Source organism: Myripristis murdjan, chromosome 17, assembly GCF_902150065.1.
Source record: "Myripristis murdjan chromosome 17, fMyrMur1.1, whole genome shotgun sequence".
In the NCBI taxonomy this organism is placed as follows: Eukaryota; Metazoa; Chordata; class Actinopteri; order Holocentriformes; family Holocentridae; genus Myripristis; species Myripristis murdjan.
In genome coordinates this window covers 20,057,814-20,073,178 of record NC_043996.1, presented here as the reverse complement: position 1 = coordinate 20,073,178, position 15,365 = coordinate 20,057,814, and the positions used below count along the sequence as shown (strand labels likewise).

Genomic DNA, 15,365 nt, shown 5'->3' with positions numbered 1-15,365 from the left:
TTAAGATGTAAAATAGTTTATTTTTGTAAATGTTTCTAAATTCAATTCCACAAACTCCAAACCTCATATTACTGTACACTTCAAAAGGCATTTTTCAAAAAAACATTTCAGACTACTTTACAGGACCAAGAAAAATGTAGCACAAACACACTGGCAGGATGATGTAATATCATACAAGAGAAGAAAAATATCCAAGAAACAATTTTGTTACAACCATTCATTGAGAAAATATATACAATTGAGTCTTCGGAAAGTTAAAAAAATACATGCCATATACATTACAAGTTCTAAGACTGTCTCCAAAATTTTACAGTCGACTTGAAATTGTGCACGCAAAACTCTTCCATTTCTAAGCATGTGACTTTGTGAAGTGTCAATATAAGAAACATTTCTGATTAAGGAGAATGCCGTCTCTGTCCAAAAGATAGAACCACCTACTACTCCAAGTAAGGTTTCTCACGTTTCTTCCTGTTACACACTAGTTTCGTCTAAGTTGCAGTATCATTAGACGTTGCACCTAGAATTTTTTTCTTTTTTTTTTTTTTCAAATGTAATGTAAAAACAAACAACAGGTGAAAACAAGGTGATGTTCCTATGCCTATTTGTGTTAAAAAGTTAAAAGTTGTTTTTGGGTAGTTTAAAACCTAATTCACAGTTTTTTTTCTTTAATCAAACCTGATTAACAGCAAACAGATCAGAACGATCTCTTACTAGTTTAAGAGTTCTTTTGATTCTGTAACTGATAACTCGTTACCACGTTAGTCAACAAAAATATTTCTTTTTGAGTGGTCAAAGTACGTGTAAGTCACAAAACACTACGCTACAATACCTTACTTTTAATACAACAAAAATACTTTGTGAATTATTGTGGTTATATTACAAATTCTGTACAGAATATTCATAATATATACTCTCAAACTGAAATCATAACGTCCATCTTAAATAAATTTCAATGACAAACAAAACAAAACAAAACGAAAAAAAAAAAAGAACAATTTAAAAACACCCAAACATCAAGAAGGTTAAGGTAGTATTTGGTCGGTTATTCCTATAGTTTTCTTTATGTACATTTATACAAAAGTAACAGCATGTCTTCTTCAATCTTCAAAAACAATAGCAGTCTAGCCTTCTTTAACTCATCAATCTCATCAGTTTGAGCATAAAATTCATTCACTCAGTAATAAATACAAAACCTCTCGAATTCCACACAAATCACATGACAGAAACCTATGATAAAACTGACTCATGGAATCAAGTATCTTAAAAGTTTTTCGTGTTTTTTTTTTTCTTTTAGTTTTTTTCCTTTTTTTTAGTGCAAGTTAATATTCCCTTCGCGGTATTCATTGCTGTACATTCCTCATTCAGTGATGTCTACATTTAGTCATACGGTATACATTAACAGTATGAAACAAAAGGGCCTGCCCTTAGTAAGCAATAAGGCCGCACCCTGCACAGTGCTCTCTCATTCGCTGGTGGATTTTGCGTCTCATGTACACCAAACACACACACATATAGACAGACAGAGGACATCTAATGAAACAGAGCCTCTCACATATGGCACAAGTCACTTCCTGCTACTGCTTTACATTTCCCTTCCTCTACCCAATCTTTTCTCGTCCTTGACTCACCAGCGCGGAGCTTCGTTCACCTCTCTAAGGGTTCAGGCCTTCTGCTCATTCGTAAAATGACTTTAGCGCGGAGCGACTTTCCCTCGGCAGGGATCAGGGCTTCCACACACACAATAGCAAGGAATGCATTTGTATTTGTTGTTTTCACTTTGCTCTGTTAATCCACTTCCTGCATTCAGGAGCTCCACAGTGGCAAGCGATCTTGTGCTGACCGTCCACAGTGTCAAACTGGTAGTCGAAACACAGCTGGAGAGCAAGGCAAGAAGACACACGTGAGCATCAAAGCTGCACACCGCACACAAACATCCACATAAATAAATGAATAAATAAACAGTAAATATGTGTTTAAAGAGAAACCCACCTCCTCTCCTTTCTCAATTCTGCGATTGCAGCTGATGATGATTTTGTAACCCCTTTCGAATGTCACCACCTCAGCAACACAGTTGGGGGCACAAGAGTGGTTGATGTATCTTTACAAGAAAACGAATAAAGAAAAAAAAAGTCATTTTCATAAATTAAATAACACTTTAGATAAAACTAATTACAATATGTTATTATTTTGCAGCACAGTTCATTTCATCTGAAGTTCACAGTCTAAAGTTAAACAAATATGTGAAAATAATTTAAGGCAGTTTCACATTACCTTGCTAGCCCTCCGGTTCGAGTGGCATCAACAACATGTTCGCTGTCGATGCGGAACATGAACACTCCTCGGTTCTGTGAGAAAGATAAAAACAGCTGTAACTTCTGACAGAGGTAACTTAGACCAAAAGGAATTTTCGGGTCAAATACATTCAAAGCAGCTTTATATTTTTTTCCATTTAACATAAATTAACAATCATGTCATCAACATCAAATAATTTTTTTTTTTTAAATCAAAATCTATACCTGTGACCTGTAGAGCTTCTCTCTTCTGATGGCAACCTCATTGCGCAGGATGGTTCCATTGTACTCAATCACCATAGTTTGTTTTTCGATGTCTCTCGCAGCAAACAGCCCCAGGCCCTGAGAATGATCACACGATTAGATACTCATTCTGCCCACAGGAAACCAAAGACTAGAGCATCCATTTTATTCCATCACAACTGATAAATTAGGCAAAGTCCCGGTAAAACGTACCTGGATGCGAGAGCGGCCCAGGTAGACATTGGCTCTCCACTCGCTCTTCATCCAGCGGTACTGAGAGGACCTGGGGTGCACTACTGGAGGTTTGCTATGGGGTGCGCCACCTTCTCCTTGGGCCACGTTCTGGTTGGACCTGGCACTACTGCTGGATACAGCCTGTGGCTGTGGCCTGTATGTTGAGAGCAAGCAGACATGAAAACAACAATTTTATATACAAAAACATCAACAACAAAAATAATACACTTTATTAATGTCTTTTGGGTAATTCTCTTTTCACTTGCCACTGTGCAGCGCAGGTGAGCTGAAAGAGTAGCATCTGGAGCTGGCAGGGAGTGAGCCGGTTGAATGAAAGTCTCTAACCTCTTGACCACCATGCCATGCATATCTTGATGCAAATATATGTTGCGATAACTATGTCCACATGGATAAGTGTCAACTTCACCAAGTTACCTTATCACCAGTGCAGCGGAGGGAGTGCTGGTTCTTGGCTGGGCACGGGCGCTGCCAGCAGGGTTGAAGACGAGAGGCAACTCCACTAGAGGGTTGCGTCCGTAACGGAATGAGTACCTCTCACAGGCCTCCACCCCTGGGAGCTGTAATGAAGTAGAAAGGGGTTAATACTCTCCAGCCTCTATAGAATGTATCTTATTCATTTGATTGAATTTTATGTAGCCTGAAAGAAATCATGAAAAGAAGCTACAAACCGATTCAGTGATTTTGGTGATTGCAGGGACAGTGAGTCCAAACAGGTCCTCTCCTTTCAGGTAAACAGGGAAGAGCTTCAGAGTGCCTGATTCAGTTCTTCTCTCAGCCACAGGACCCAAAACCTTATCCCACACTCCTAATGAAATAAAAGAGCACTTAGAACGTTTACAAACCACACTGTACTCTTGACAGGGCTGGGAGCATATGAATATCATATTTCTGTGAGAGGAATTAATGTGGACATACCTTTAGCAGTAGTGTCAGTCAGGACCAGGTCTTGGTAGCCCTGTTCGATGACACGGATGGAAAACTCAGGCTGGTCCTCTTTCTCCTCAACAGAGCAGATGTAGCGGCAGCGCCGGTTGCCATGGCGCATGCTCCAGTAGATGCGGCAAGCCTCGTAACCAACTGGGAAGATGGCTGTAGTGGAATGGAAGGCTGCCATTTGCTGGGGGGTTAGCTGGCCCATGGCGTGCAACACCAAGCTGCCCACACGAAAAGTGTAGCCCAGCTCAGACTGCTGCACGGCGGTGGCTATCTGGCGAACTTCATCCCTCTGAACATAGACACGTCGGAAGACAGCAAAGCAGCGCAGCTCATGTTCCAGAGCCTGGCCGGCTGTGCCCCGGGGTCTGTGGGCGTGACATAGCATGGTCTTGTCCTTGAAGAAGGTGCAATGAGCTTGCAGAGCACAGGTGAAATGGTAGACATTGGTACAGCGAAGGCGATGGCAGCCGCTAGTAGCACCAGTCTGCTGGCAGTAGGCACAGCGGACTGATTGGCCACGACGCAGAGCCAGCTCTACGTTGATGAGGGCACCGGCCTGAGTCTCATACACTTCGGTGGACCACAGGGCACAATTCAGGTGGACCCATACATCGAGATCTAGGTTGAGCAGCCTAGCAGGGCCATCAGTGATCCCATCTCCAAGCTGGTGGCAAAAACAGCAACGCCTCTGGTCCCGGAGTGAAGCAGGGGGGCGCAAGGAGGCCCCCAAATTCTTCAAGAGGTCATCGATCTTATCTTCATCTGGGAGGTGGGAGTTCCCTCTGGGCATCACCACCTGGACTGTCCACTTCCTCCAGCGGAGACCCTTCTGTCTCTTTCCCTGGTGCCAGCCGTCATGGTGGTGGGCTCTTGGCCGGGCCTTCAGCTTTACTGTCACTTTGATGGTATCAGACTTGGTCTCTGTCTTAGATGTCTCGTTTGCCATAGGGAAGGGGATGGGAGGGGTCGAAGGGGGAGACAGCTTGGGCTGGAGCTGAGCCAGGCAATGCACATCCAGTGAGGACATGTTGTTACTGTACTGGTGCTGGGCTTTGGAAAGGTTCTCTTTTTGTTCAGAGTCTGGCAGCAGGGCCACTGAGTCCTAGAAAGATAAAATCACACCAGAAGATGATGTCATCAAATACAAGAAACAAATGATGATGATGCGGGTATTTGCACATGGGATGAAGAGGACAAACCTTAGTTTCTGTGGCTGATCTGGACTGCGAGGATGAGGAGGAAGAATAGAGAAGAAAGCAGCTGTGACTGCAGAAGACCAGTTCCCCCTCAGACTTCAAATGACCCTCAGACTCCTAATGAGAGAAATGAGAGTCAAAGCATTAAAATACTGAATATAAAATGAACTGACATAGGCTGACCACCCCAAATTGCATCATTATCTCCATCAGGTGGCTATGTGCGTGTGTATGTATTCTGTCCACAGCTAATCTTGCATACTACTGGGCCTATCAGATTGATATTTTTTGTGCAGTTATTATTGTATGATCCAGGTCCTCTTGTGGTTGCAGTGATTCAAAACCTTTGAAAAACTTAACTAGCACAATTCATAGGTAATTCCTCAGCTGTTTCCCAACCAAGTCTGAGCACCGGAGAAGGGGAGATACATGGTGGAGATATCTGCACTCTACTGAACACACTCTTCTAGGTCATACTGGATTGAAACTTAAAAAAAAAAAAAAAGGAGAAAAAAAAGAGAAAAAACTCCTTAAAATAGTTCATGGGTACTTGACTCACAATTCTACCTCACAATTTTACTTGACAACAGCAGGTAAGCCCAGGTGTTACAAATGACATTAATGAAGGCTCTGTTCCATTTGGTTCAGCTGTGAAAAAGGTCTACAGCCTGCAGCACAATGTTCACTTGCTAAACATCATTATAAATTAATACAATATAGGGGTGGGACAAATTATTGAAATACCCATATATTGCAAATCTTCTGTATTGATACACTGCGATACTTCTGTGATTGATATATTGCAATACTTCCATTATTGATAGTTATGCCAAATATTGGTATGACTTTTCAACATAATTTACACAGATGCGTATTCGAGTTCCTATGAGACATATCTGCTCTCTACCTTTCAGTCTCCGTCCATATTAAAACACTGAAAACATGACTGATTCCTGTTCATTGGAAAATTACTTTGCCTTTTCCAGGGTATTTTTTTTTTTTTTTTTTTAACATTTAATATACTGAATACTGCAGAATTGCTTGCATTGTGACACATTCTTTACTGTGGATAAAATATAGTGATAGTACACACACAGCTAACCAGTGATTCCCACCCCTTGTACAATACAATCAGTGTGCCAATCAGCTCAGTGTATGAAAAGTAGAAAGCCTACTGTACCAATTTACCAAAGTAAAATTGCCAGAAAGAAAAATGGACCCATGAGAGATTATGAGCATGCACACCTGAACTGCGTCCCTCAGTCTCTTGCACTTATATGCAGTATGGTAGTTTTAATTATAATTTCATATCAGTGTCGCTGGTCTCACAAGTTGATCCAATCAGAAATGTCCTGCTACTCCAGATGGCCAGTCCCTGCCCTGTTGTGTCCTCAGCAGGTTTAATTATCTCTGGTTCTATGTTTTAGTGTGATGCATGTGATGTGATGACAGTTACTCAATTGCACACACTCAATTGCATGACTGTGTAAGTGTCATTTTACAACAGTTAACCGCGTGGAGTGGGCTGCCACAGACACAATGTTCAATCAAATATGGAACTTATTGTGGGACTCCATGATGGCTGTACGTTAGAGATTTGGCAAAGGGCCTGAGAACATTAAGCTTTGATATTAAAAAGAATTATTAAATAAACATCAAAAAGCTACAATTTCTCAATGGCCAGAACATCCTCAAGACAAGCAAGACACATTGATTAAGCCACTAATTGGTTTGAGATGGATTTCTCTCCAACATGAAGGAGTCAAGAATATGTATACTATGAGCACAGTGCATTAGAAAGTGTTTGTGTGTGGGCGTGTGGGGGCTGAATGTGCATTAATATATTCTGTTAAGTAAGGTCTGGGCCTTCAGTCATAACCTGTCTATACAGCATCTCACTGGGAATATCAGCACTAGAATAAACCATATTGTCTAACAACTTTTAATGGCCCAGCAGTGATTGCATCACATATATTTAGGTAGACTGTGGATCATTAGCTAACCAACTGGGGACATTTATGTGATATGGGGAGAGTATAGGTTATGTAAGGCTAATTCAATATTTCATTCTCATGAAATCAGTAATACTTTATTGATCCTTGTGGGGAAATTATCTTTCAGCCCCCTCCACAGTGAGGTCAGAGCACGATATGACTGAACAACTACTGAGCAACACCCCGAAGCTAGAAGGAACTCAGTGTTTTTAATGAGGGATAATTCCACTTATTTTCAACCTTGGCCTTTTTTCCATCACCGCTATTCATTGTGGTGAAAATTACATCACTTAATTACACTCACTGAGGAGTTTTCATATGTTCATGTGACTGGGAGCACTGCAGTCCAATATACACAGAGCCAGCCATTAATCCCCAACAGCTGAATCCAAAAAGTGATGAAAACATATTTTGTAAACAATAGTAACACTCAGATTGCAATGGGACCTTCCTATATGTCAATGTCCGATCATCCATTGCATGAGACCTGCATGTATTGCAGACAGTCACTTCAACTAGAATGAGGTAGACTGGTGATCCTGCCTTCATTTCATGTTCTGTAAAAATGGGTTGCTAAAAGTGGGATAACTGTTCATGTCAATCTGCTAGAGGTAAGTACAAGTAAGATACATGGGACTTTTTTTGATAGGCTGTGACCTGTTCCACCTGGTGTCACAAAGTGTCTCAACATAAGCAGTGACCATGAAGTAAAAAATCTCATTCCTTGCTCCTGACATAACCTAAATGCAGCAGAAGACCAGCAGCAAGCAAGAAAAACAGACAATTTGAGTGATGTTGCAGATAGAAAAACATGATCAAATTGATTATGATAACTGAAATATTGTCATAATTGTTCAATTATCATTGGAGACATTTTGAGATATAAGTAACTGCAGAGTGAGTGCTGTTGTGATGAATTTAGATTGTTTTTGCTCTTCAAATTCAACTGCTAGAGATTATGTGTTGGCCCTGTGTTCTGCACAGCAGTGCTCCTAGCAACCTGGAGGAATGTAAGGCTCTACAGTAAAATAAACAATGTAATTTTGGACACAATCAATTGTCATTATGGCAAAAACTGAAATAGACCTAGGTCGAAAATAACCAGAACGATCCTTTACAAACACATCTGCTGCTTCCCACGCCACCATACTTTCTCAAATAGACAGTCCTAAATGATGTGGTACCTGTTTGTGAGCGGGGAGGTCTCTGATGGATTTCTGCACTCCATTTCCCAGAACCACCACTTTGCAGTGGCAGCACCACTGAGGCTTGGATCCAGGACTGCCTGGGGTCTTCTGATCAGGTCCTCGAGGTACAGCTGAGCCCAAAACCACAAAGAGTGTTTTTTTTTTTTTTTTTACAAAAAGAGATATCTTTTAGAACAAGTCCTCTGACAGTGACCTTAATGAGGTATCATGCTCGATTCTAAGGTTAAAAAAAACATTAGCTTCAGAAATAAAAACTTAATTCCAGATGTACAGGAAATCACAGTAAACACTATGGGCAAATGCCCATAGTGATGGTCTCTTGATGAGGTGCCCACTTTCTTATTCAAAGGTTTCTATGATGACAACATTCATTACATTCATGCTTCAAAGTCTGACACCAACAAGCAAGAGTTGGTGTAGCACGGTGGTCGAACCAAAGATCAGTACTCCTTAGCTGTGAGAAGTGCTGTCTGAAATTAATTAGGATGTCCTTCCGTACTTGGGCCAGACGCTAACCTCAGCCCCAGATGAATTATGATGTGCAAGAAAAAAGAGCCAATTGTAAACACTTAAGAGAGCTACCTGCTAAAAGGGAAACTATTACATATTGAGATTGCTCTGCTGCTTTGTGCTTTTTCACAGGGTATCATTAAGTTGAAGTGAAATCAGACATTACTCTTTTCAATTAAATATCCAATACAGCACTTGGGGGAACTGACAATATTCTTGTTTAATTTTGGTTTTATTCCCTTACCTGAACTGTCAGGGTGGAAGCGGAGGTGATGTGCTTGCTGCTGCTGCATTATTCCCTGTGGTCCCCCAGGCCTTATCAGCTGGCCTGGGCCACCCTGAGGGCCTCCAGGGTCCCCACGTCCTTGAAAGAGCATGGGAGGCCGAGGCTCTAGGCCATGGGGGCCCACTCTCAGGCCACTGAGCATAGACAGGGGCCCCCTGTCTGGGGTGCTGCTGACCTCATAGCTGCTAGGGATCTTTACACAGAGAAGGTCGGAAATGGCAGCCACCACACCAGTGATGTTCTGAAGAAGAAAAAAAAAAAGTCTAGTTAACTAGGTCTTATTTCAAAAATCTCACCAGTGGATTTATGGTTATGGCAGTGTATAAGACAAATGTAAGGTAAAGGTTGCACACATTTTCACTTTAACAATAACCTTTTCACATATAGTAAACACAATCATTAAATGAAAGTGAGACCAAGAAACATGAAAGTCTAGGGCAACTTTGAGAAAAAGAAAATGAGTGATTCCAAAAAACATAACTATTCACAAAAGCTGGTGGTGTGAAGCTGCAACTATCAGCACTCAGCTGCAGTTGACTGATGACACCAGCTCCGTTCTCTCTATTGATAAGCTGCTTGTGAAGCTGTTTAAACAAGGCGCTAGTCTCAGAGAATGTGTCCACCTTTATAAGTCATCAGAAGATTCACTCCATGAGATGGTCAACACATTCCAGAGATACCTCACCAGAGTGGAAAGCACAGTTGGAGAGAACTTTGGAAAAAAAAAAACTCGCTAAAACAAACAAACCATTTCTAAACTGAAAACAGAGAATGCGTTTCTCCTAGGTCGGGTTGGCCTTCGAGAAAACTGTTCACGGTGAGCTAATCTCCACATAGTAATTGTTCCTGGGTGGTGGTGGGGATGGGCAGGATCCTGTTCAATTTCTTTCCAAGATATTAATACAAGTCATGAGCCCATAGGTGTCTGGCAAGCCCCTGAGGCTTGCAGGGGCTAATCATGCCCTCCTTCCCAAACCCAAATGTGGGGCAGCTCCCAGAACCTCGACAGTGTGCTTCAACAGTAACTAAGAATGCTTTACATTGGGCAAAAAAACACGAGTTTATGTTACAGTTTTACAATAGGCTCTTCTTATAACTTCTTAAGTAAGATATAGTAATATAATTTAATATTCCACTTTGACTCGATGTGATATGCTATTTCATAATTCAGCTCAGGCCACTCTGGCAGCTTCGCATGTTTGGTAACCCTATACCCTATATAGCTCATGACTGGAGGGAGTTTCAATTTATGCTTAGATACAGTCTTTGATACTGTAGATCTTTTAATTAAACCACTGACTGACCAAAGCTGCTTAATTAATTCCTTTAAAAGGGATTTAATTTGACAGATGTTCGGGATTTCTCTTTATCTGCACCCTCACAACGCCCATACTTGGATAGATAATTTCTTGCTTTTGTCCATTTGACATTTTAAGTTTTTTGTTTTTTTTTTTGGAGGGGAACAGATATTTTTTGAGTAATGACCACTTGGCCTCTAATAGCTTTATTTTTTGGGGGAAAAACCCTCAGGCATACATAAAGGGGGAGGAAACATAAAAGAAACCTGAATGAAGAATACTTTGAATGAGATTCCTGCACTTTCAAACAACCCAAGATCTGTCTAGATGTTTGGTATAAGATTGGTAAAGATTAAATACAATAATTTGAATATTTATCCAACAAGAAAATACATTACTGGGTCTAGGCGGCATTACTATGAGCTCAGAGAAAAGGCTGGTTAAGTGCTGGCATGGCATCTGTGAAAGCGTAAGAGATGGAAGCACTCTCACCTCTGCTGCGGCTGGTCTCAGTGTGATAGCTACAGACACCAACCCTTGTTTGGAGTCATTAGACATGGGGCCAAAGGGGGAGCCAAAGAACATTCCTGAAGGCTCCGTCTTGATTTCCTGCAGCTTGATCTCTGATCCTATTTGACAAAAAAGGAAGGCATTAGAGAAAAAGGTCAAAGTAAACGTGGTCTTTAATGTTACAAGCGGACTAGGTATCCTGGAGCTGTATATATAAATAAATGTAATGGAACAACCTGTAATTTTTGATTAGAATCACAGAAGTAAATATTAAAAGTGAGTTGACGCTGCAGTTGTGTGTGTTTACCTTTTCCATCAGGTGCCGGGAGCATGGGGAGGACAGGAGACAGGCAAGGGGAGGGAGGCTCTTCCTTCACCAAGGACAGGTCAGGGTAGCGACTGATCTCCATACCAACCACGCTCTCAGGAGATGAGGATGGAACAAAACTGTCTGGCGTGTCCCTGTCTTTGCAAGGCTCCTGTCCTCTGTTACTGTTGAACAGAAGAAGCCAAGAGAAACAAAGTCCTGTTAGTTTTAGCATCAGCTTCAAAATTAACTTGGGGGGTGAGTGGGGGTATCACTTCCTGAGTGACTTATTTTTCCATAAGAAAATAAGATGTTTCCAACATGCCCTAAAAAAGTTATGCTGTTGCTAAATCTCAAGCAACTCAAAATAACAGCGTCAATACCAACAAGTATTGTGGCAGCCATAAATGACCACTCTAACAAACAGCTGGAAAGCTCTATTTTCTTGCACCATCTGTCTGTTACCTGAGCTCCTCCTGGTTGTTGTGGGGTGGGGTGGGGAGGGAGGCTGGAACATCTACAGTTTTAGGTCCCTGAGTGATGGCTCGGACCAGCAGATCCTCTGCTTCAGCCCTGAACGGGACGTGAAGTGGCTTTGGGACGAGGCCTTTGGACACTATAAAACAAGGGTGCAATGAAAAGTAAGAAACACTAAAATTGCCATTCTTGGTGGAAAAACATCATTAGATTGATAAGGGTATAAGAGTTTTTGTCTTCTCAGGTGTGTGACCAGGACATAACCTCTGTCCCTGAATGCTTACCCATGGCTGCAGCTTTGCTGGCCAGCTCTTCTGTTGTAGCGAAGCCATTGATCATTTTCTGTCTGTTCACAGGTGGTGGGGTGGGAGGAAGCGATGCTGGGGGTGTCGGTGGGTTGCTCAGGTTGCTCTGCTTTAAGAATAAACACGAATACATTGTCATTACACCTTACTGGAAGCATTCTAACACACATCACTCTTTTTTTTTTTTTTTAACCCAATTTCCCCTACATGATCAATCAAGTTAACCTCATCTGTTACTATGAGAGCTACTAACTTATAAAATAAAGCAGGGCTCACCTTGTAGGCAAGTTGGGAATAATAGTCAGAGACTCCGTCCAGGGAGGCGCTGCCAAAGGTCCCAGATAGGAGGTTCTCCCCATTGAGCTGGCCGCTGCCATAGGGAGCAAAATGGGCAAAGTTGACCCCAATCAGTGGCTCCATTAGAGGCAGCAAGGACAGCTGCTGTGGTAGGAAAAAAGAAAATGAGAAGATGAGGGATGAGGCTAGAATGATCAGAAAAAACAAATGTTCCAAAATAACCTGCTGACTGAGCTACATCACTAAATCTGTGCATGGATACTGCATAATACTTAGCACAAATACTGAAGGATTACTCATGCTGTCACTCTGGGGTAGGGGTAGCTTTTTAGGGTAATATAATCATTGTTGAAACATGTCTGTAATGTTGGGGAGAATAATTATTTGACTCCATAATCCTGATCCCCTATATCTATTACAATATCTGTATTTGCCTCAAGGGAAAGGCTATTTATTATTATTACTTTTTTTTAAGATAACATTAGTTACTGGGCATTGCAAAATGACAATAAAACAAGGCACTGTCTTAAAATGCACTGGGACTACACTGCAATCAGGAATGAAAAAATGCTACGTTTTAATATCCTTTTAGAACTGGTAGATGCTCAGTTAATTTGATTAATTAACTAAAGAATTACTGAGGACAATACTGAAGCCACACACAAACATGCAAGTGCACGAAATCAAAACATACCTACAGTACCAAACAAAAGAACAGTCAAGACACAGCTGTTGGCAAATGAATATCTATTACAGTTACAGAGCTCCCCTAATACATCTGGCAATATCTCACTCTTATCAATATTCACAAGTCTTGTTGATTTATAAAGGTGTGAAATTTCTTCATGAATTTCTGATTTCAAGCTAGAATCTCGAATTGAAGCCTCTTATTTGCATCTAATGTTATTCCCAAAGGAATGGAAGAGTGCAGCTGTCCTGTTTTATGAAAACCAGGTGTTAATGTCCTACATCTTACCTGTTTGATTTGAGTCATTACAGCATCAGAGCCAGAGTGCATCAGTTGCTTCTCGTCTCCATCCTTCTTCCGTTTCTTGTACCGAGAGACTGGTTTCTCCCCACTTTTAGGAGCCCTCTTGTTCCTTCCTTTTTTCTTCTCCTGTTCAGGGAGCAGAGGTCCAGGAAAGTCAGGGGTGCCATCAGAGCATGCCTAAAGATGAGCAGATGTTACTGCATTAAATGTTAATATAATGTCATTAATAAACTTCAAATGACTTGAGCTGTATTATGGCTTCACTTTGACGAAAAAAGTTATGAATTTTCTGACAGCTATGACTCATACCAATTTAACTCTGTAACAAGCCTCCCATCTGAATCACTTAGTGTGTCTATGACTCACTGCGTTGATCGCCCCCACACAGTGCTCTATAACCATGTGACTCATCAAAACAACACACTCACCCCATTGCTGTCCATGGAGCTTTGCCTGAGTAGGGCTTTGCAGTCGGTAGGTTCTTCCTCCTCTGAGCGCAGGCTCTCCTCTGACCTCTGGTGGGGCAGCCCTGGTAGAGGAGTGCTCTTGTTCTTCAGAAGGTGTTTCAGGAGCTCATTGCCAGCCTCACCCTTGTTGGAGGGACTCTGCCCTGAAGGGAAGGGAGACATGCCCCCTTTACCACCCTCTTCCTTCACAGAGCCAACTTCTGACCCAATGGGACCTTCCTTTGGCCCATGACATTCACTGGCATCAGTCTGCTCTAGCTTTATGTTGTTGAGGATCCTGTCCTGCTCCTGAGCCTGGGCTCTCGCTGTGTCTGAAGGGAGACCAGGCTGTCCAGCCAGCCCTCCAGACAGCTGCTTCTCTAGTTCAGAGTGACTAGGGGTGGAAGACCCCAGCAAGGGGGACCTGGACAGGTCCTGGTCTCCAAAGAGATGGGTGTTCCTTGTTGGAGTGGAGGAGGTGTCTGAGACACAGGGTGTCAGAGGAGCTGTGAGGTCAGAGTGCGGAGTTGAGGGAGTCTTGACTGAATCAGCATCATCATCTTTTTTCTTTTTCCGGTTCCTCTTCTTTTTCCCTTTCTCATCTGGGATGATGTTAGAGTAGAGCTGTATTAGAGACTGGCCTGAGCCGGGGAAGTTCGAGGGCAGAGGTGTAGCTGAGTCATTCCCAAATGGTGGACCTTCACCTGTCATCTGAGGCATCATTCCTGGTCCACTGAACCGACGGGGTCTGGGCTGACCCTGCGGGAAGTTAGCTGCTTGTAGGGCAAGATTATCAGGCCCCAAACCAGGCCCCATATCCTGGGGCATCATTCCATTACCCATCATGGCCCTCCTGTCACCTTGCATAAATGCCCCAGGTGGTGAGCCCATACCAGGCTGTATGCCCTGCTGCTGGGGGAACATTGGTCCAAGTTGTTGTTGTGGTGGAGGCCTCTGAGGCTGCATGAAGTCCTGTGGCAGCTCAGCATTGAAAAAGGGCATTTGAGAGAGTGGTGCCATGTTCCCATCTGGCCCCATCATGCCTTGCTGCTCCATCTCCATGCGTTGTTTCAAGGCTCTCTGTCGCTCCACTTCCTGCATGAGCTGTACCCGCTGCCTCTCCTGCTGCTCCCTCAGCCTCTCCCTCCTCTCCCGCTCCTGGAAGCCCTCACTAAATGGGTTGTTGTCATCAAACTTCACACCACCTGCCTGCACAGGCTTTACCCCACCTGGTGGAGCCAGTGGTGGCTGAGGCTCCACAGGCATCTGTGAGTGTTGAGGTAGATTACCCATTGGCATCTGATGAGGCTGGCCTGGATTTCCCATAGGCACCTGAGGAGGCATGATAGGTGGCATGCCAGGTCCCCCCATTGGCATGGGAGTACCAGGATGCCAGCCAGGGGGTGCGTTGGGTATGCGTGGAGGTGCGTTTGGCTGACCAGGATGAAGTGGCATCTGCATCATGGGGTTCATAGGTGGCTGGACAATTGGTGGACCACCGGGTACCATGCCAGCAGGACCTGGCATTGGTGGCATTCCATGCATTAAAGGTGGCATGTTGTTTTGTTGCTGTTTCACTCTATACTCCTCTATCAGTTCAGCATGCTCCTTCTGCTGCTTACGAATCTGAAGCAAGACATAAGGCACACAGACAAACCACATAAGGTTTAAGGATTTAGGCTGTAAGAACTAACAGAGACACAATGGTTGTGCCTCTTCTGAAAGGTAGTTTTCTTCCTCAATACCTCACTTGGAACATTCCTAATCAAAAATCTTATTTGACAGTAGGATGAACAGAAATAAAGAGTCTGAGCC

The 15,365-nt window shown here is 42.8% G+C and overlaps 1 protein-coding gene across 2 annotated transcripts in view; it reads right to left on the bottom strand.

Annotated features, from left to right (window-relative positions):
* kmt2cb (lysine (K)-specific methyltransferase 2Cb) overlaps positions 1 to 15,365 on the bottom strand; it is a 79,695-nt gene continuing 64,330 nt past the window's right edge. Inside the window, exons 44-61 of one of the 2 annotated variants that reach the window (XM_030074337.1) lie at positions 13,533 to 15,176; positions 13,090 to 13,281; positions 12,093 to 12,257; positions 11,796 to 11,925; positions 11,500 to 11,650; positions 11,035 to 11,219; positions 10,710 to 10,846; positions 8,878 to 9,160; positions 8,100 to 8,239; positions 4,925 to 5,038; positions 3,705 to 4,827; positions 3,458 to 3,594; positions 3,204 to 3,346; positions 2,748 to 2,922; positions 2,517 to 2,633; positions 2,272 to 2,345; positions 1,990 to 2,098; positions 1 to 1,874 (exon numbers count right to left, since the gene is read on the bottom strand). In XM_030074337.1, the coding sequence (XP_029930197.1) occupies positions 1,773 to 1,874; positions 1,990 to 2,098; positions 2,272 to 2,345; positions 2,517 to 2,633; positions 2,748 to 2,922; positions 3,204 to 3,346; positions 3,458 to 3,594; positions 3,705 to 4,827; positions 4,925 to 5,038; positions 8,100 to 8,239; positions 8,878 to 9,160; positions 10,710 to 10,846; positions 11,035 to 11,219; positions 11,500 to 11,650; positions 11,796 to 11,925; positions 12,093 to 12,257; positions 13,090 to 13,281; positions 13,533 to 15,176 (5,121 nt within the window). In that variant the 3' untranslated portion in view covers positions 1 to 1,772. The remainder of the gene's footprint in view (positions 1,875 to 1,989; positions 2,099 to 2,271; positions 2,346 to 2,516; positions 2,634 to 2,747; positions 2,923 to 3,203; positions 3,347 to 3,457; positions 3,595 to 3,704; positions 4,828 to 4,924; positions 5,039 to 8,099; positions 8,240 to 8,877; positions 9,161 to 10,709; positions 10,847 to 11,034; positions 11,220 to 11,499; positions 11,651 to 11,795; positions 11,926 to 12,092; positions 12,258 to 13,089; positions 13,282 to 13,532; positions 15,177 to 15,365) is intronic. The other variant, XM_030074338.1, reaches the window with a different exon arrangement.